The following is a 20,951-nucleotide window of genomic DNA, read 5'->3' as shown; positions in this document are numbered from 1 at the left end:
ATAGAAGATGGAGGAAGTGCCCAGCCAAGTGGTCAGTGTGCCAAACCTCGCTTCCTATGCTAAGAACTTTCTGAGTGGCGACCTGAGCTCCAGGATCAACACTCCTCCGATAACTAAGTCACCCAGCTTGGACCCAGGCCCCAGCTGTGGCCAGCCTTACAAACCCACCCCATCTCTAGATGTAAAAACTGCCACAAGGTAGGGGGCCAAAGCTATCATTCCATTTTCCCATAGTCAGGAGGGAAATTAGTATTCCTTTCTGGTACCTGTTAAATACCCAGCATTTCGGCCAATACAAAGGGTAACGAAACAAGCCCTGCCTTGGACAAATTACAACCCAGCCAAAAAGGAAGATATGTAAGAGAAGGGAAATAGGTCATTCTTTGGAAGAGGCACTATTCCTGATACCAAATTTCAAAAAACTTTTTTTTTTTTTTTTGTCCCATGGATGATTAGACAGGGGACATTGAATCACTTAGCTGACTACTTCAGAGTGGGTCACACAGAAGATGGACTCATCATCTGGCCTTGAGTCTGGATTCAAATTCTGGTCCTCCTTGTTCTTAGCTTGCTTGGCTTTGGGCAGCTCACTTGACTTCTCTGAGTCTGTTTCCTCACCTCTAAAATGAAGATAATACAGCACCTACCTCATTAGACTCATGTGAGACTGAAGGAATTAATCCATAGGACATGCTTAGCACAAGACCTGGCACAAAAGCATTCAGTAATTTTCCACTATTATTATTAAGGTTATTTCTCAAGATTCATTGTATAATCTTGAAATTTTAAGGCCTCTTAATCTGTGGGTTTGGTTGATCACGCATGATGATCTCTGATACTGCCTTATTTTTCCAGAAGCCCTTGCAGCATGCTTCTCTTCCAGAAATGTGTGATTTCCCCTTTGTTTATTGATTCCTTCCTGTCCAGCCTTCCCTTCCCTTTAATTCTGGGCTTTGAAGTTTGCATTTCTGAAAGGGGCCCTTCTGAAATGTTCCTTTTCCAAAGGCCTGCCTGCCCAAGGCTATTTGGACAAATATGAGTGTGGAGCTGGAAGGACTTCCTGTCAGTCACTGAACGAGTCCAGCCCTTTGTGTCACAACTGAGGACACTGAGGCCTGGAGCCCCAAGCACACAGTCTATTAACTGCCAGAGTCAGCCTGATTGGCCACAGTTCATCTCATTATCACACACCTGTTTAAAGCTGTGTTCCCACTGTTTGTTTGTTTTAAAGATTTATTTTATTTATTTTTGGCTGCGTCAGGTCTTAGTTGCGGCACGCTGGACCCTTGTTGAGGCATGCGGGATCTTTTGTTGCAGCACGCAGGCTTCTCTCTAGTTGTGGCATGCGGGTTTTCTCTCTCTAGTTTTGGTGCGCAGGCTCCAGGGCGCGTGGGCTCTGTAGTGTGCGGCATGTGGGCTCTTGTTGAGGCGCCGAGCTCAGCAGCTGTGGCGCGCAGGATTAGTTGCCCCGCAGCATCTGGGATCTTAGTTCCCTGACCAGGGACCAAACCCGCGTCCTCCACATTGTAAGGCAGGTTCTTTATCACTGGACCACGGGGGAAGTCCCCCCACTGTTTTATAAGAAGCTTCACAAATGCAGTTAGAGACCGTTTAGACAGGTATACACTGTACTTTCTTACCTACCGTCTCCCCTTTTCAATTTATTAGGCTAATTTTACAACCTCATTGAAATGCCAGAGCACATCAGATAACTTTTGAAGAAGCCATAAAGTGTAATACTGTATTGATTAACCATTTCTTCTTTTACCTGTTTTTGGAGGGGGTTTATTGTTTAATTTGTGCCTGAAATAAATAGTACATGTTGCAAAATATGCCTTGTTAGTGTTAAGTGAAACAATGGAGAACCTTCTGTTTTCAAAACTGGAATTAGATGCTCCCTCTCCATCCCCATCCTTTACAACTTGTTTCTAGCTCCCTAATATTGGCCCATCATGTTCTAGTATCTTTTTAAGAGTAAAGAAGCAGTTATCTTTCCCTGAAAAGATGGTAGAGTATTGTTTATTGAATAATTTTCAAAATCATCTAAGAAAACGTTTTGTTTGTTTTTAGGACACAAGATGATGAAACAGCCCAACCCAAAGAAGTCCAGCAGAAGCAGGGCTCAGCCCACCAGGAATGGTTTACCAAATATTTTTCTTTCTAAACTGATCCTGAAACTGATCATAAAGTGGATATTTGAAACACATTTCTTTTGAAGCATCTGATTGAAGGAATGAAAAAGCCAACCAACCAAATAACTTGCTTGTAATATGATTTACATACATAGCTAAAACAAATTCTTGCATTAACATTTCATACTGTTTCATTGTGACATTAAGATAAAACAAGCCAGTGTTATCAGAAAGTGCCCATAGGGAAATATTATTAATGTTATTGATGACCTACCCATGGTATTTCTAGTGTCCATAAGATTGCAATTTGCATTGTGGAATATCAGACTTTGTGATTTCCATGGTCTACTTTTAAAGTGGTTTCATTTTCCTAGGATGCTGGTCATCTTCACTTGAGAAGTGTTTCTATGTAAATGATATAATTCCAAAATACACACGTAACCTCAATAGGTAGAGGAATAAAACAAAGCTCAAAATAACCAGGAAAGTCAATTTTAAAAAACCAAAGAAAACAAAACTACTAGGAATGGACTATAGCAGACCTTGGCATACTTGGATCAAATATTTTGACTTCCTAGGTCCAGGACATGAAGAAGATTATAGAGGGCATAACACCTACCTCAAAGGGACTTTTTGAAGTTTAAGCAAAATATGGGTAATGATACTAACCATGGATTGGAATTAAGCCTTGCCAGGATTTTTCTGTGAATAACTGAGCCTCACCCCGTCATACATCTCAACTTCAATGACTGTAGCATCAACTTGGTCATTTGTGCTGGTTTCTCGATTATTCTTTGAACCGAAAGATCTACTGAACCTCTAGTCTTGCCTCATGATGCATTGCTTCCCCATTGCATGGATGCTCAGCAGATTAAAGGGAACTGGGAATGGCCATTCACAATGCTGACCTCACTGTCAGCCCACGCTGAGCTGTCTGACCCTCTGATGGAGCGGTGCAATTTGACAAGAGTCAGTACAACTTCTAGTGGTCAAAATATGTTCTCAATCCTTTGGTGCTGGCCCAGCAAGTGGCCCATAAACAGTTGTCTATTCTATGCACCATCAAATCTTTGCTCTTTGAATAAAGCTTTATAAACAACTGGGCAATAAAAAGGGTTGTGATTTGTATTGATTTTCCAAAGAAAGGTGAAATTAGATGAAGGCTGAACTTGGAAATAGGAAGCTCACATTAACCTCAGTCAGATCATCTTCAATAAAACGTAGCTGTGGTGCTCTGTGACCACCTCGAGGAGTGGGGTAGGGAGGGTGGGAGGGAGGGAGATACAAGAGGGAAGGGATATGGGGATATATGTATATGTATAGCTGATTCACTTTGTTATAAAGCAGAAACTAACACACCATTGTAAAGCAATTATACTCCAATACAGATGTTAAAAATAAATTAATTAAAATAAAATAAATAAAATGTAGCTGCTCACGCACTTATGTCATTTTGAGAGAAATGTAATTACAACTCAGACTCACAATTTAAAAGTAAATTTACTACCTAATCAAAACACATGGTCCAATAACATAAATTTTTAAATGCAAATATTTGTTACTATCCGTGTAACATGCCATATTATTTTTCAGTATCAAGTATTTTTTAGTTTTGTTACCTGCTTAGGGTGAGCATTGTAGGATGTTTGTGTTTTAAAGACTACATACAGGTAGTTCTACTTTTGTTTGTTGAAATATTTTCCCACTACTGTGCAACTCCTGATGACTAACAAAGGAGACTGCACTTTATACTACTGTCCTTTAACTCAGCATAACACATGCTACAGGGATAGAATTTTACTGAGACCCCACATCTGTCTTGACTCCTTTCTTGCTGCAGGCAAGTGAAAGATCATGTTAAATTTCTAGGTTACATGCAAACAATTGTGTCTGTTAAGTAAAGCTTGGCATGCTTCTATCATTTTTTTTCTTTAGGACATATTCCTTGAGTATTGAAGTAAAGCATCAAAGGATATGCCTAGGCTTTTTGTGTGATACTACCAAATTACCAGAAAGTTTCTAGCAATTTACACCTTCACCAGCAGTGAATGAAATTCTACCTCTCTGTACCCTAGATAATATTGACAAGGAAATTTGAGTGATAAAACATTATTGTTTTCTCTTGCATAATCTGGTTCCATCCATCTCTCAAGAGCAGAGTGGTCTAGAGATGAATGGGGATGGCTTGGAGGTAACAGCAGACATGAAGAGAAATGAACTGATTCAGAATTGATTTAGGAGGGAGAAACGACAGGATTTGACGATAAATCTCTTTAGGCATATATATTATGACAGAGAAGAGGAATTAACATATTCCTGGAGCAAAACTGGAAAGGAACATTGTGGCGAACTGTTTCTTAATTGGGGGAGAAAAGAATGAATTCACCCAATCAGCGGCTGCACACCACATACCTGAGTCCTTACTCCTGCTCTGCATCAGTGCAACATCCAACACAGCAGTTGCAACTGAGGCTACTTGGTATATACTCATTCTCCAGCCTCTCTCTGGATTCTGCAAGGGCAAGGCTGGGGAAGTAAATGGAGTTATGATGGGGACCGGCTTCCTAGCATCCTTTAGATTTCTCAGGATAGCATGAATCTCCACCATTACCCCCAAGATGCAATACTGGTTTTGATCTACCTCCTACTAGCTCCTCATCTGTCTGTTCTCCCCCTGCGGGAGATAACCAAACATGCCCTGGGCACTCACAGTGGCCTCTGAGCATTAAACAATTATTTTGTCATTGTCCCTTTGCTGAGAGTCGAGACAGTGTACTGATAACCTGCCAACTCCACCGTTCTTATATGCAGTATTCCCCCTTAGCTTCCAAATGTTCGAATCCGTGCACTGACGAAGTTCCCTTCCACTGGGACACTTGCCCAGGGCACCACTGGTGCGATCTTCAATAACTGGGCCACCCTCTTGAGCCAGTGACTGTACCTCACATACCCTCAGGATGGGTCTTCCTTGCCAGTTGGACAGTAAGCAAGCCAGTCCCCAACCCCACCCTCTTGCCTGCTCTCAGGCCACATCCGTGGCAGTGTGTCAGTTGGGCCCTCCAGGAGGCATACCCCGGCACAGCTGGAGGAACAGAACACCAGAAACCCACCTATAGTTGGATGAGTTGGCTTTACTACTTGTTGGACACAGGGAGAATGTCCATCATGAAGAATGGTGGGGCTTCTCAGAAAAGAGGGTGTTAGAAAGAACCTACTCTAAGATTTTGGCATTGGTTGGGTGATTTCCAGGAGGGTCTAAAGAAGCAGGGATTCATTCTAGATTGGATGCTGTCAGAAAGCAGGGGCAACTCTATGACTGGGTGTCTTATATCTTATCTATAGGAAGGGCAGACCAGAGATAAAGCCGTAAATGGTTAAAAAAAAGAGAGAAAGCAGTCACTTATCTTTTAGCCAGGAGAATGTTTGGTATTTGGGGGGTGGCACAGTGACCTTGGTTTTTTTTTTTTCCTGTGCTTAGACAAAGTTGTGAAGTGGTTTTGGTTTGTCTTGCTTTACTATGGTCTCAGAGCAGCTTTATCTAGGAGGCTGGTATCCTGAGACTGCTTCTGTCCCATAGGAGAATAACATGGCCAAGCAGTGCTGGGTCGGCGTCCCATGTCAGGGGCAGGTTTCCGCCCTTCTCAGGGGAAACACCTATGTTGAATAAAGGGGAAGAAGCAGGAGGCAGGAAGGGCCTTCAGATTTTGATGGAGAGTTGACACCTGTATAGAGAGCCAAGGAAGATTTGGGGAAGAGGCTTAGACAGCAGCAGAGTTCGGAGAAAAAGCCTCGGCCAGGCTGAAGAGCTCCAGAACAGGGACTGCCCATTAGAGGGGTCTGTGTTGGGCAGAAATGACACAGATCCAGTATCCCCACTGTGCCTGGTCACACCCAGGAAAGAGCATGGCCTTTGAGATAACTGAGCAGGGCTCCTTCGTGGCCTCCAGTGGCCCAGGACCAAACCCTCAGGAACGTCAACATTTAGAGGTTGGGGAAAAGAGCAAAGAGAAAAGAAAGGGAGATGTGTTAAAGAGAATAAGAGAATGAGTTCAAATAAAGAAGATGAAGTGTCACAGTGAAGCAGCTGGGAGCCATCACAAGCACAGTTGGAGCTGTGGAGCCGCACGTCACAGCCTGGGGGCGGGGAGCGTGGAGGAGCTGGAGACTGAAAGAGGGGCCGGGAAACGGGGCAGCGCTTAGGCATCGCATCGCGGCAGGGAAGACCAAGAATTCTGTGAGCTGCAGGGGGCAGAGAGCCCCCAAGGGGTTAAACCCTAGAGAAGGCAACTGGCCTGGACCCAGATCATTTGTGGAAAGGTTCATCTTATACAGGGTAAGGGCTTCAGCAGATGGACCAGGAAGCAAATAAAGATGCCCTGAAGATGTGGGTTGGTCTGTCATCCCGAAGGAAGATGAGGGAAAGTCCACCTGATGGCTCATTATTTTCTCCTTGAAGGAGATGGCATCCCAGAGGGTTTTGTTTGTCAACCAGCAAGATGCCACTAAAAAGGAAAAAGATATTTACAAACAGAAAAAAGTGAAATGTTTATGTGGCAGAGAACTTTTGAATTTAGTAAAGAAATGACAGTAACTGGTACACACATTAATTCAAAATATTTTTACTAAGCACCAAATAGAAGTTCCTGAACTTTCCACTAAGAACCTCTTCATTACTGAAAGAATGCCTAAAATGTAATCAATTTAGTTAGCTTTTTAATCAAGAAATCTACAGCTGCCAATCAGCGCTTCTAATTGGCACGAGATGACCAGGTTAACAACCTTGAAATCAGATAATGTGATTGAAAACAACTTTTAAAAGCTTTAACTATATACTCTGAATGAGGGAATTCAATGGCCTCCAGCTGTGTACCATACACATACGCACACAAACAAAAATAAGTACTAAGTTATTATGTATAAAAGATAATAAGTGGTCTCTGTATATTCAGAGGGGAATAATGCCTACCTCTCATGAGGAACAAAGAGACAGATCACCAACTGCAGAGGGAAAACCAAGCAAGGCTGGCAGAAGGGACAGGAAGTCCTGTGTCCTGTGGATACAACGGAGAGCGCTTTTGGAAGCTGCAGAGACCAGGTGGCGTCCAGGCCAAACTGGAACTTGAATGGATGTCAAGGTGGGTGGGGTGGGGCCTTCAAGGCTGGAGGAAAAGCAAGCCAAGACTCCGAGTCACAGAATTGCTGCCTGCTTAAGAGACAGTGCAGCACTGGGTGAGGGAGAAGGGCTGTAATCTAATGAGGGAATGTGAACAACAGAGAGAGGAAAGCCTCATCCAAGGAGACCAGGCACAATGCCGGTCTGTATTTCTCAACAGCAGACCAGGCACAATGCTGGTTTGTACTTCTCAACAGCGGTTCAACACAGAATCTGAGGTGGCCTGTGTGACTGACAGAGGGTAAAGTATCTTCCCAAACACTGAGTCTCCCATGCACCCTGCAGCCAACCTCCCACCTCGAGGCCCCAGTCCCTTGGAATCAACACCACCCATTAGCAAGAAATTCACTAATGGAAAAATCTGCTCCAAATAGCAGAACAAACAAACAAACCTCAAAACTCAGAGATGATCACAGCAAACTTTAACCCACATACTTCACCTATGCCCCTACTGAGAGCAGGGTTCGCTCTGTTACTTAAACTGATTACTGAAGAAATGAGTATCACTAGCATAGCACTGCTCCTACCCTCCCCCAAAAGTAAATGAACACTACACAAAATATAAACTCACCCCAAATAAAAGTCAACAGTAACTTAAGGATACTGCTGGATTCCTATAGCACTAGTTACTGCAGTACAGTAACAGTTACTACACTAACCTACGATATTATAATCCTCTTCCAACCTATTTACAAAATATCCTCATTCTGAGGTTCTGGAAGTGTTACATCATTGCATTAGACTCCTCTTCTCTAGGTAGTTCAGTCTTGAAAAACAGCAAATTTACTATTTTTATATACTGCCACTGATGGGTAAATGATCATAAAAGGCCTACAACCAAAATCCTCATCCTTTGATATGCAGATCAGATCATACAAGCTTTTCCCCTCAGATCATACAAAATAATCTAAAACTGGAAACGGAGAGATAAACACTCATACAAAAATAAAAATAATAAAAACAAGCAGCAAAAAACAAAAACATAAAAAGGAATCTGTAAACGGCATCATATTAACAGTCTTAAATTTTGCTAAAGACAATATACTTGGTTTACCAAAGCAATAAGCATTTTATAAAGTACTCCAGAAATAACGCTTACAAAAATAGGGGGAAAATTTTAGATGAGAGCGCAAAACTAAATCATCTCGCCCTCTGGCAAAGAGTTCTCCCAAAATGTCATGTCTACAAGAAGTGATGTTTGGCAAAATTGTGTCTGGGCTGACTCAGCCACCAGCTCATGTTCAGGTGGCTTTTCCTCAGGTTTGCTTCATCGGTGCAGGGATATTTGCAGACGCCTGCTCGAGGTAGGCCAGGGAACCCTGAGGGATGTCGGCTGGCTTTTTGTGCTGCATGTTGATGTCCTCCAGCACCTGCTGCCAATGTCTCAGTTTTGTTAAGTGCTTCTGGACCAGAGCATCCTTTCGCTGTAATTCGTTCCTCAGTTCCGAGACATCCTACAAACGAAAGCAATGAAGTCAGAGTAAACTCACAAAACATGAACATAGTTTCTGATTAGTTAAGAGCACTAAGAAGTAAATTCAAAACAGAGAACCAACTGAATCATAGTAGGCTGATTACTCTGCTTGGCTGCATACTTTAAATAACCCAAAGCAACTCTTCTCATGAAAGATGCCTGCTTAACAGTTTTTATTTTTAATTCATGTTCTTTTAGTAAGTAATACACACATTACAAAATTCCAAAGTATCAAAGGACAGCCAAAAAGAAGTCAGTCTCTTTCCCATCCTGGTCTCCAGGCACTCAGTGTATCTCTCTATCCAAAGGCTACTGTGAGAAGAATCTAAAACATTGAGAATCTGAAACACATGTTAACTGTTTTAAAAGAATCCACAGCCACTGTTCCATCATTTCAGATTATTAAGTGTTAAAATCTCATTTTCAAGAGCTTTTTAATGAGTAACAGTATTAAAATCCTGTATTAAGACCTGGCTTTGAACACACCTAGACTGTCATTCAGGCATTCAAATCAGGAAATGATCTGATATGGTGAACTGTAAGAATATCATCTTCTTACCACTCACCTTCTCAACAGCTGGTATCAAAGAATAAAACAAACATTTTGACTAATTGCTCAGCTTGTGGGAGGAGTTATTTTAAAAACTGCTAAAAAAATAATCATCCCAATTTAGTATTTCCCACTGGGGGCATCACTGTGTTTTGGGCAGGAAGAGTCTTCCCTCTTCCACACTGCAGGGGGCAGGCCCTGGCCCTATCCACTAAATGCCATCAATGACAACCTCAACACACTTCCAAATACCCTGGTTTCAAACAACTGAGATAAATAAAATCCTGAGTTTCAAGGAGCCTGGGACAGAACATTTACTTTTTGGTTCCTTGAACAAAATTGCCTAGAGCCCTTCCTGTGTGTAAGGCAGCAGGGACACACAGATCAGTTCCTGTTCAAAATGAGCTTATCATCTACATTAATGGCTTTTCAACCTTTCACGCAGAACCTTTTCTTTTTTTTTTTTTTAAAAGAAAAATCTTCCATGAAAGCCAGTGTATGAAACGAGTAAAAGCCGAGAGCTGCTGTGTTTTGAAACACTGCTTTCCACCCCTGACCCCCAGGTTCAGGTTGTCATGAACACTGACAACCAACATTTTACATTCAAGCTGTGAAGCCCCACTATAACTAATGTGCAAATGGAGCATCTCATTTAAACCATAAATGGAATTTTGACAACATTTGCTCTTCCTTAAACTTAGAGAGAGAACTCAGCTTGTACCTCTTTGATAACTTGCTCTGGTTTCTGGACAGATAACTGCAATCTTTTTTGTAGGAAAAAACATTCTGTCTGTCTCGCAATATCTAGAAATTTCTGGATACACTGATCAACACCTTAAAAAAAAAGACCAAAATATTAAATTAAGGAGAACATTAGACACATATATCTCTCTCATAAATCAACAGTTGGAATATCAAAACAGCACCTTCTTGTAGATGGAATAGGGGATTTTAATCCTGCCCACAGCAATATTACTGACCCCAACCCCCTATGAGTTAAGCAACATTAACTAGCAGACAATCTGTGTTTTTACCAGGTGAATAAGAAACCGAACTACAACGCAAAAGTTCTTCTGAAGAAAGACAATCCAGAGAGCCAGCAATTAACATCATGATTTCCAGTTAAAATGAAACATTTAAAACAGTACAAAGAAATCAGAAGTACCTCTCCCGGGACAGAACTTGGGCGAGGAAGGGGAAGCAAAAAACTTAGTTCTTTCTTTAGTTTTTTTAAAAGACATAGAGGATTTTTTTTCTTATTTACTTATTTATTTATCTTTGGCTGTGTTGGGTCTTCGTTGCTGCGCGCAGGCTTTCTCCAGTTGCAGCAAGCGGGGGCTACTGTTCGTTGCGGTGTGCAGGCTTCTCATTGTGGTGGCTTCTCTTGCTGCGGAGCACGGGCTCTAGGCGCACGGGCTCAGTAGTTATGGCTTGCGGGCTCTAGAGCGCAGGCTCAGTAGTTGTGGTGCACAGGCTTAGCTGCTCCGTGGCATGTGGGATCTTCCTGGACCAGGGTTCGAACCCGTGTCCCCTGCACTGGCAGGCAGATTCTTAACCACTGCACCACCAGGGAAGCCCAATTTAGTTCTTTAAAAAGCAGTACACACTATTGGTCTTCTGCATCTTGGTACCAATAGGAAAAGCTCATTCATTGCAAGTGGCTCATTATGAGTGACATAAGATGTCAATAAACTGAACAAAGAACCAGCAGTATATAGAGATTACACAAATCTTATTCCCTGGAAAAGTTCTCTTAGGATACAAGCAGGACTGAAACACATCAAGTGTAAAGTCAGCAATGAGGGAGTTCTTACCAGTTCGAATTTCTTCCTGATCTGTGCCATTGACATAATCCTGACTCACCAGAGAAGCAAAACAAGCCTGTGTGATCAAAAGAAAAAAATGTCATTCACACATCAAGAATCTTACTTTAGAGTAAGAAATAACTTCTCTCGATGGAAAACGAAGGCTGAGCCGAGTCTCACGAGAAGACTAGGTGGGTGATCCAGGTAGCACCTCTCCCCATCCTTTTCACTTGACTAATTCCCAATGCCCGCCTGGGTTTCATGTTTTCTGGGAAGCCTTCCTTGACAGCCATGCCCAGATGTGCTCTCAGAGTATCCCGGGTTTCTTCTATCAGAGCACTGATCCCACAGCACAGCAGCTGCCTGCCATTTATCTGTTTTTTCCACTGCACAGTCACGAGCTCCTTGAAGGCAGGAACTGTTTTCTGTGTATTCTTAGCATCCAGGACAGGTCCTGACACATAACAGGCTCCCTCACTGTTTGACAAATATTCATCAAGCACTTGTTATCTGCTACCACTGGATTAGCACTACAGATACAATGAGAGGAGAGGAGGGCAAAACAGGTGTTCTCTGACTTCATGGAGCCTGATATAGTGTGCTACAAAGAGCAGCAAGGCAGGGTCAATGCGGAAGTGATGTGTGAGCTGGGGGAGGGACCTGGAAGCCCAAAGAGAAAATGAAGAACACAAGCAGAAGGTCTCCTGTGGCCAGAGTTAGAAGAGATGGGTCTGGAGCAGAGACGTGAACATGCAGAGCTAGGAAGACCACAGCACTTCTTGGGCTATCCACTAAAGGGTTTTAAGCATTAGGGTGCTGGTGGTCAGCTGCAGACTTCCTTCTACAGGGCCAGTGTTTCATCAAGAGCTCATGATGAGAGCCACCTCCCCTCTCAGTGCTATATGCTGCTCTAAAACTTCACCTGTCCCTTTCCTTTATGGTTTAGCCCCACCCAAAAGGCGTCTCATCCTCCTCCCAGAAGGAAGAGATTTCTGTTTAAATCTGTTGTCTCCAAACTTTTGAATGTACACTCCACCAGCAAAAGCATTTTGTCCACGCAGCCCCAATAACACGTTCATTTACAAACTATGTTTATCAACTACTCTGCTATTATATACAGTATAAAAGTCACACGACTAGGATTTAAAGTATAGAAAAGGTAATTCCAGTTTCAAGTTATTTTATTTCCACACGTTAATGGCTCATCTTCCACTTTAGAGACCACAGGAAGCCGTCTTATTTCTAAGCACTTATTTTGTACCTCTCCTTTGTCTGCTATCACTCCCCATCTTCTTTGGTACAGGGTTAATGCTTGAGCAGAACTCAGAGTTTGGGTCACCTCTGCCTCTCTCCTCACCCCCCAGCTTTCTTCCCCCTTCCTCGGCCCTGAGTACCAACTTCCCCACAGTAACTTTTTTTTTTTTCTTTTTGCGGTACGCGGGCCTCTCACTGCTGTGGCCTCTCCCACTGCGGAGCACAGGCTCCGGACGCGCAGGTCCAGCGGCCACGGCCCACGGGCCCAGCCGCTCCGCGGCACGCGGGACCCTCCCGGACCGGGGCACGAACCCGTGTCCCCCGCACCGGCAGGCGGACTCCCAACCACTACGCCACCAGGGAAGCCCCACCCACAGTAACTTTTAAATAACTCCCAGCTCCAAACGTCCCACTACTTTAGGACCGTTTAAGGGTGGAGCCCAACGGAAAGGATACAGGACGTAGGGGTGGACGCTGCGCTCCGGAGAAGATGAGCACGTACTAAACACGCAGGGACGCGGGAAAGGATACTCAGGGATGGAACCAAAGATAGGGTGGGACGAGAACAGCCCACTGAAAACCTAGAAGGGCCCCACGGTTGGGGGTAGACAAACTTCAAGTCCGCATGGCTCCAGAAATGTCAAGTTTAGGCATCTCCGCCAGCCAACCGAGGAGAATTCCGGCCACCATTCAACGTGGAGACTTACGCAAGCGACTTACGTGCACGTATCGCGGAAAGAGAGAAGCTGCGCACGCGCAGCATACGCTTCAGAAAAAAAGGGAAGCTGGGAACACAGACTCCCACGTCTTATCTTACCTCGAACGATGATTCCAACTCGTCCACCAAGGTACTGTTAGAAGTCCTCGGAACGCCTGGTGTGGCCTGAAGAAGCGAAGCCTGGGCCAAGAGGCCCGGCGCGGGGGGTGGTGGAGGGGGTCCCGGTGGCTGCCCGGAGAACATGCCTCCTAGCGGAGCCGCCATTTCTAAAATGGCGGCCAAGACGCTCGCGGGAGCTGGGGCCGCGCGGGTCACGTGACGTGGCCTGTCACGTGACGGTGTGGCGTGCACGTTGGCGTCTGTTGGACGCCCAGGAAACCTATGGTTTGGTGCTTCGTGCCCTCATTTTTCCGTCACGCAGGCAACCTGGCTTTTACTTTTGCTTTTTGAACTTGAGAATTGAAGGCTTTGATAGGGTTTAACACAGTTGTGTGGAGAGCAGAATCAGTAACTACGGTGGGGCGAGCCCTCTGGCGGAGTCAGGATATTCCTGTACCAGCCCCGCCTTGCTCTCAACTCTTGAAATGACTTTGGCCCAGGAGCTTTCTCTGGGCTCGGTTTACCCGTTGGTAGAAGGGAGGTGCTCATTCATCCCACAAACATTTATTGAGAGCGCACTGTGTGCCAATTACTAATCCAGTCACTGTAGCGGGAATAAAGAGGAAAAATGTCCCCTAAATTTTCCTTTGGGAGATACAGGTAACAAAAACGACTTAACATTGTTGAGGCTCCCTGTCTTATGTGCTGGGAGCTATTTGCTTTAGATATTTATGGTTACATCAAAGAAAATCACTGTGCTAATCTTTTTTTTAAACATTTGCTTATTCAACTTTTCAGAAGCTAAATATTTTTTCATTATAATTAACTTTACAGTTATCATCCAGCATATCTGTTGAGCCTTCCATGTCCCAGGCTCTATTTACTGATCTGAGGGTTATAGCAATCACCCCAAGTTTCTGTCCTTGGAGAGTTTACCATTGTTTTGTGGGAGAGAGACCAATAAACATGTACATATACAGAGTGAAATCATGTAGAGATAAGTGCCAAGAAGGAAAATAAAGCCCAGTAAGGGGATGATTAATGATGGATTTTATTTAGTTTTTTTTGGCTGCATTGGGTCTTCATTGCTGCATGTGGGCATTCTCTAGTTGTGGTCAGCGGAGGCCGCTCTTCCTTGTGGTGCAGGGGCTTCTCGTTGCAGTGGCTTCTCTTGTTGCGGAGCATGGGCTCTAGGGTGCGCAAGCTCAGTAGTTGTGGCGCACGGATGGGCTTAGTTGCTCTGTGACATGTGGGATCTTCCCGGACCAGGAATCAAACCTGTATCCCCTGCGTTGGCAGGCGGATTCTTAACCACTGCGCCACCAGGGAAGTCCCAAGTGATGGATTTTAGATGGGTGATTGGAGAAGGTCTCTCTGAGGAGATCTGCACTGGAGTGACTAGAGTAAATTTTAATTAGGAAAGTTTTCTAGACGGGGGAGCCTTGAAGAAGGAAACTGCCTGGCATATTTAAGGAACTACAGAGAGGCCAGCAGGGCCAGAGTGAGTGAGGCAGGCAGAAGTAGAGAAAAAACAGAGGCTTCCCATTGCCAGTCAGGTCTCAGATCAAAAGTCACCTTCCCAGCGTCAGTCTGATTGGACCCACACTCCCAGCCATTTCACCCTGTTTAATTTTCTTTACAGCACTTGAACAGTTACCTGAAATTATCTTGTTCATTTTTCTTCATTGACTAAGTTGCCTTGCACACATGCACACACGCACACAACACGTGAACTGGAAAACAAGATCTATGTGATCAGGGCCTGCCTGTCTTGTTCACCTGTATTCCCAACACCCAGAACTGTGCCTGGCGTAAAACAGACATAATAAATATTTAATTGAACAAAAATAGAATGACATGAGGGAACTAGTGTACTCCAGCAGTTCTCAAATGTTTTTGGACTCCTTTACACTCCTAAAAAATTATTGAGGACTCCAAATGTTTTTGTTTATGTGGGGTATGTTGGGCAATATTTACCTATTAATTAAAAATAATAGGTAAATATTAAAACAATTTAAAAAATATATTCATGTAAAAATAAGCCGATTATGTTAACATAAATAATATTTTAATTAAAAATGTAACTATTGTATACAATGAAAAATAGAGGAGTGGAACCATTTTACGTTTTACTCCTGGGTTTCCAATGGCCATAGGGCTGCTTGAATTCTGGATTTCTTACTTCAGCTATCTTTTAACACTACTGTATTATTCTAAACCGCTGCTGTTTTGGATTTGCTGCTCTCTGAAGCCATGGCTCTCTCAAGCCCTGCCTTGTCCTTAGTGATTTAGATGCAGATTATACCACCAGTCTCTGGAACATCATTCTAAGGATCCATCAAGGTTTTGTGAATACCTGGTAGCCAGATGCACCAGCAGTGGCAACTAAATTTCATCTCAACCAGATTAGATAAGCACAAGAATCTAGGACTACACCATGCCTTTTGTATCTCACACTCTAGTAAACACAAGAGTTCTATTGTTCTTTTACTTACAAAAAGCCTTTGATAGAAAGGTCAAATCCCTATTTGGTCTTCTGAGAATCACACAGAAGAAATCTAAATGTTTTTAGTTTCCTTTCACAAGCCGGTAATTCCACCTCTCCGTTTCCATCTTTCCTGCTGAAGTAGCTTCTGGATATAGATACCCAGAGGAACCTGTGTTTACACACTATTCCTGCCTGATTTTAATTCTGATTTAATTTAAATTCATGTTATTTATTAACATGGATATGCATGTCCATTGTCATTCCCTCTCTAAAAGCCAGTTTAGACACATAATATCCATTTACATGTCAAGTTTTCAAAATATTAAACGTTAAAAATAACTCCAATTAAAAAAAACTGTCAAACGTTGTCAAAGTCTTAAAAAAAAATAGATCCTATTTGTGGGTAATTTGATTCACCCAATACAAATGTAGCAGAAATTTAACCCCAGGGCTTCCCTGGTGGCGCAGTGGTTAAGAATCCGCCTGCCAATGCAGGGGACGTGGGTTCGAGCCCTGGTCCAGGAAGATCCCACATGCTACGGAGAAACTAAGTCCGTGCGCCACAACTACTGAGCCTGTGCTCTAGAGCCCGTGAGCCACAACTGCTGAGCCCGAGTGCCACAACTACTGAAGCCCACGCACCTAGAGCCCGTGCTCTGCAACAAGAGAAGCCACCCAATGAGAAGCCCGCGAACTGCAACAAAGAGTAGCCCCTGCTCGCCGCAACTAGAGAAAAGCCCGTGTGCAGGAACAAAGACCCAAGGCAGCCAAAAATAAAAATAAATAAATAAAATTTAAAAAGTTATTAAAAAAAGAATCATATCAATAGATGTACAAAAGCATTTGACAAAATTTAACATCCTTTCGTGATAAAAACTCTTCAGTCCATGAATAGAAGAGAATTTCTTCAACCTGAAAAAGATCATCTATGATAAACTATGTAAACATGCATAATGGTGAAATGTTGAACACGTTCCTCCTAAAATTTGAAACAAGGCGAAAATTCTGCTTTCACTACTTAACATTGTCATGAAGGTCCTAGCCAGTCCTATAAAGCAAGAAAAAGAGCCACAAATTAGAAAGGAAGAATAAAAGTATCTTTATTTACAGACAGAATGATCATGATTGAAATATTCAGTGTTGTTAAGATCTTAATTTACTCTGAATTGAGCTATAGACTCAGTTCAATCCCATATAAAATCCCAATAGCCCTATTTGTAGGAATAAATAAGCTGTTCTGAATACTGATATGGAAAAGCAAAGGACCTAGATAAAAGAAGAATCTTGAAGAACATAGCTGGAGGACTCAGGCTTTCCTGATTTTAAGACATTATGAAGCTAGAGTAATAAAGCCTATATGGTATCAGTATATAGATAGACAAATAGATCAATGAGAAACAATGAAGGTTCTGGAAATAGACCTGCACAAAGATGTTAGATTAGTTTTTCTTAAAGGTGCTGAGGCAATTTAATAGGGAGAGGAAAAGTTTTTCAACGAATGGTGTTGGAACTGGACAAACATATGAGAAGAAATAAACCTCAACCTCTACCTTACCCCATGCATAAAAATTAATTTGAGATGTTCCATAGATCTAAACATAAAGTTAAAACTATAATACATAGGAAAATATCTTTGAAAATTTGGGGTAGGACATGATTTCTTAAGACATGAAAATATTAATCATCAAAAACAATTGATAAATTGGTCTTCATCAAAATTAAAATGTATGCTCATTAAAAAAATGCCAGTGAGAAAATGAATAGACAAGCCACAGACCTATAAATCAACAGTAAAAAGACAAGCGTATTTTTTAAATGGACAAAATGTTTGAACAGACACTTCCATAAAAAAGATATATGAATGGCCCATAAGCACATGAATATGTACTCAACATCATTAGTCATCAGTGAAGTGCAACTGATAACCAAAAGGAAATACCATTTCCCACCTATCAGAATGGCTAAAATTAAAAGACTGGCAGCACAAAATGTTGGCAATGATGTAGAGTGATTGGAACTCTCATGCATTGCTCCTGGGAGTGTAAAATGGTACAACCACTTTGGAAAACCATTTGATAGTTTCCTAAAAAATTAAGCATATACCTACCACCAATTCCAATTCTAGGTATTTAAGTAAAAGAAATGGGAACATATATCCACAAAAATATTTGTACAAGAATATTTCTAACAGCTTTATTCATAATAATCCAGAAATAAAAACAGCTGAAATGTTGTTTATCAGTAGGAAAATGGATACACAAATCATGGTGTATTCATATAATGAAATACCTCTCAGCAGCCAAAAGTATGAACTACTGACATTTGCAACAATGTGGTTGAATTCCAGAGACATTATGTAGTACCACGTGATTCTGTTTGTATGATGCTTAAGATGAGGCAAAACTAATCTATGGTGATGGAAATCAAAGCGTTGGCTGCCTGTGGATGGTGGATTCACTGGAAGAGGGTGCAGGGAAGTTTTTGGGTAATGAAAATGTTCTATATTTTGATTGGGGTGTTGCTTTTATGGTTGTGTGTCAAAACTCATTGAATTGTACACATAATTTCAATACTGTAAACTTTACCTCAATAAAACATTTTTTAAGATAATAACTGAGCCCTGGGAGAAAGTCTGGTCCCCTCCCCAGGGAAAGTTTACCTGTTCCACACATCCAGCCTGGTAGTGTCACTTATCATCCTTGCTCTAGACTGCTTCACTGTCTGTCACCTCTGGCTTCTCCTAACCAGAGCTCAGACCAAGGTATCTCCCCTTTATTGTTTCTTAAATATGGTTATGTTTAGCATAGCTTCCAAAAGTTTGAGGATAACCTAAGAGAATTAGGATGCAGAGAAAGAAAACTTCTCACTTTATTAAATGTTTGATTAATTTTTTATGTGATTATTAACTATGTGCCAGACATAGTGTTAAGCATTTTTTAAGATATTTACTCTATTAAGCTTTATAACAATCTGTGTGAAAGGTACTATTATTAACCCCATGTTATGGAAGAGGAAACCCAGACAATTTGAAGAGCTCAGCCAAGGTCACAAAACCAGTGTAGTAGAGCTGGAATTTGAACCTGGGCAATCTGGCTCTAGTGTCCATCCTCTTAACCACTTTGCTATGCTACCCTTAGCATCCTGCCCTGCCTTTCAAGGGTCCCCTCTGTCCATGTTGCTGGGCCTTTTCACCTCTGCCAAGCCAGAGTCCTTCTTATCATGGCCTTTCTTCACAGTCCAGGGCCCTAACTCCCTAACCTCTGGTCCTCTGGCCTGATGTCTTTGCCAGAGGAAGCAAAACGTCATTGAGTCCCAACAATCTTGGCAGAGATGCCCACCGTGTGGCATCCTTTTTCACTGTTAAACAGGATAAATACTTAACTTTACAATCTCAACCAATCACATTTGAATTTCTTAGCTGGTTTAAAAACACAGAACTGAGTACAGGAAAGTCTCCTCCAAAAATATTTGTCAGCATCTCTTCTAGAATGCAGAAACTACTGGAGCTTTAAACCAGCGTTTTCTTGTTCTTGCTACACACACAAAAAGGCCTATTTATAATCCTCCTATCTATAGCTGGGGACAGCCAGTAAAAGTTTTGAGTGTGCTTTGAAAAGTGTAAAGTACTGTATTCAAGTAAAGCATCATTGTTCTGTTATTTTTTTCCATATGCAGGAAAAGTTGTGAAATTAGACCACAAAGACCTCTTCTTTTGAAGCCCCCAGGGACCCCATATAAGTCACTCTAAGCTCTCAGTCATTCTGACAATTAATCATCATTTATTAAGCACCCACTAAAACAGTTGCCAGTTGATTCCAGCTGAATCTTGACAGTATCCCAAGTGCAATAGCACTGAGAATTTGTAGTCAAGTGGCTTTTTAAAGTCCAAGTGAGATGTCTCTCATTCCACTAGCCGCCATCGGAGCTCCCTCCTCCCAGCCCGAGTGTCTGAGATGCTATCAGGGTGACCATGTCATTTCCAGCCTGGGATCTCTTGTGATTTTGGCCTCCATATCTTCAAAGGATCGAAGTGCCCCTCAAGGAGGGAAGTGACCTGCAGCCTCCGCTGGGCTCTTTGCCGAAGGAGAAGGCGCCGGAAATCCAGCAACTGCAGGATGAGTGGCAGAACCAGAAGGCCAGATTGCAAGCCCAGGTAGAAGGACAGCCGTGGTGGGGATGCACCCTCATGCTGAGTGAGACCCTACCTCTTGCTTAGTCTTGCAGACAACCTTGGAAATGCATGCAGGGCCTGATTCTTGTTCAAGCTGGGGAAGGTATTCCAGGTCCAGGGCGAGGTGGGATTCTGGGTTCTGTTTATTTATTCATTCAACACCTGCTATGGCTCATGAGCACTGCTAGGAGCCAGGAACTCTTCTAGGTGCTTGGATATCGTCAGTGAACAAACCAGACAAAAGTCCTGCATTACAGGGCTTGTATTTTAGCAGAGGAGGTGGATACAGACAAAAAATACTAGGCATAGGAAATAAGCAAAGCACATAGTATATTAGAACATCTTACGGGCTTCAGGAAAAAGAAAAAGCAGAGCAGGATGAAGGAGATTGGGATGTCAAATGCACATGGGTGAGACCAGGGAGTGAGTGAGTGAATGCTGTATGTATTACTCCCATCCCTTGGTGGTCCACTTCAGACCCTAGCACAGGGCCTATTTAGAGAAGAAGCACCAACCTGCAGAGCTGAGAATTCCAAGCTGGACCCCGCAGACACCCTGACCAGGGGAGGGGCTGTCTCCAGACTACGGGCTTTCTCTGTCCCTACCATCCCCAGGATCCAGGGCCGTTACCTGGGCTCTGTCGGGAAGATGCCTGCTGAGATCTACGAGTCTGCAGCACGTGGAACCCCTCAGCCCCTCTCCACTGGCAAATAGCTTAGATATGGTCTCTGAAGGAAGCTTTCCCAGAAGAGCAGAGATAAGAATTGGTATCAAGACCACACCCAGAAAAGTCATTTCTGGAAGTGCTGCCTAGGGTAAAAATGTAAGGTGGATGAAAGACTAAGAATCCTCCCTAAGGTGGGGTGGAGAGGATATTTCTTCCAATCACGATTGTTTCTTCATTTTCTCCTAAAAATAAAAATTGTTAGCACCCACTATGGACTTCCAGCTTAGGAGGATATGGAAGCAGTATAAAGTATTTTCCCAGAAATCAAGTCACTTGCAGTCTGAGGATGTCAAATGCACGTGGGTGAGACCAGGGTACCATTTATTCATTTGACAAATAGCGTTTATTATGGGTCAGGGC

The 20,951-nt window shown here is 42.8% G+C and overlaps 2 protein-coding genes and 1 pseudogene across 5 annotated transcripts in view; 2 read left to right on the top strand and 1 right to left on the bottom strand.

Annotated features, from left to right (window-relative positions):
* Positions 1 to 6,608, top strand: part of LOC308625353 (protein FAM184B-like) — an 81,078-nt pseudogene extending 74,470 nt beyond the window's left edge. The window contains exons 9-10 of the transcript XR_014017926.1: positions 5 to 198; positions 2,071 to 6,608. The product of XR_014017926.1 is annotated as a protein FAM184B-like (transcript). The remainder of the gene's footprint in view (positions 1 to 4; positions 199 to 2,070) is intronic.
* A 1,742-nt stretch (positions 6,609 to 8,350) lies between these two features.
* On the bottom strand, positions 8,351 to 13,391 carry LOC308624556 (mediator of RNA polymerase II transcription subunit 28-like). The gene is made up of 4 exons (XM_081247873.1): positions 13,206 to 13,391; positions 11,144 to 11,210; positions 10,051 to 10,163; positions 8,351 to 8,759 (listed from the first exon to the last, which is right to left on the bottom strand). Exons 1-4 carry the CDS (start codon positions 13,368 to 13,370, stop codon positions 8,562 to 8,564), a joined length of 543 nt encoding a protein of 180 aa, XP_081103999.1. The 5' UTR covers positions 13,371 to 13,391; the 3' UTR covers positions 8,351 to 8,561.
* Positions 11,218 to 20,951, top strand: part of LOC308624562 (protein FAM184B-like) — a 79,569-nt gene continuing 69,835 nt past the window's right edge. For all 3 annotated transcript variants that reach the window (XR_014016981.1, XM_081247889.1, XM_081247888.1), the window contains exons 1-2: positions 11,218 to 13,236; positions 19,717 to 19,846. Coding sequence is in view for 2 of the 3 variants with exons in the window: in XM_081247889.1 (XP_081104015.1) it covers positions 13,214 to 13,236; positions 19,717 to 19,846 (153 nt within the window). In the remaining variant the exon portion in view is untranslated. The remainder of the gene's footprint in view (positions 13,237 to 19,716; positions 19,847 to 20,951) is intronic.

The sequence above is a fragment of the Mesoplodon bidens genome (assembly GCF_964165515.1).
Source record: "Mesoplodon bidens genome assembly, chromosome: 1".
NCBI lineage: Eukaryota > Metazoa > Chordata > Mammalia > Artiodactyla > Ziphiidae > Mesoplodon > Mesoplodon bidens.
The sequence above is the reverse complement of the archived record's forward strand: the minus strand, read 5'-3'. Positions and strand labels throughout refer to the sequence as shown.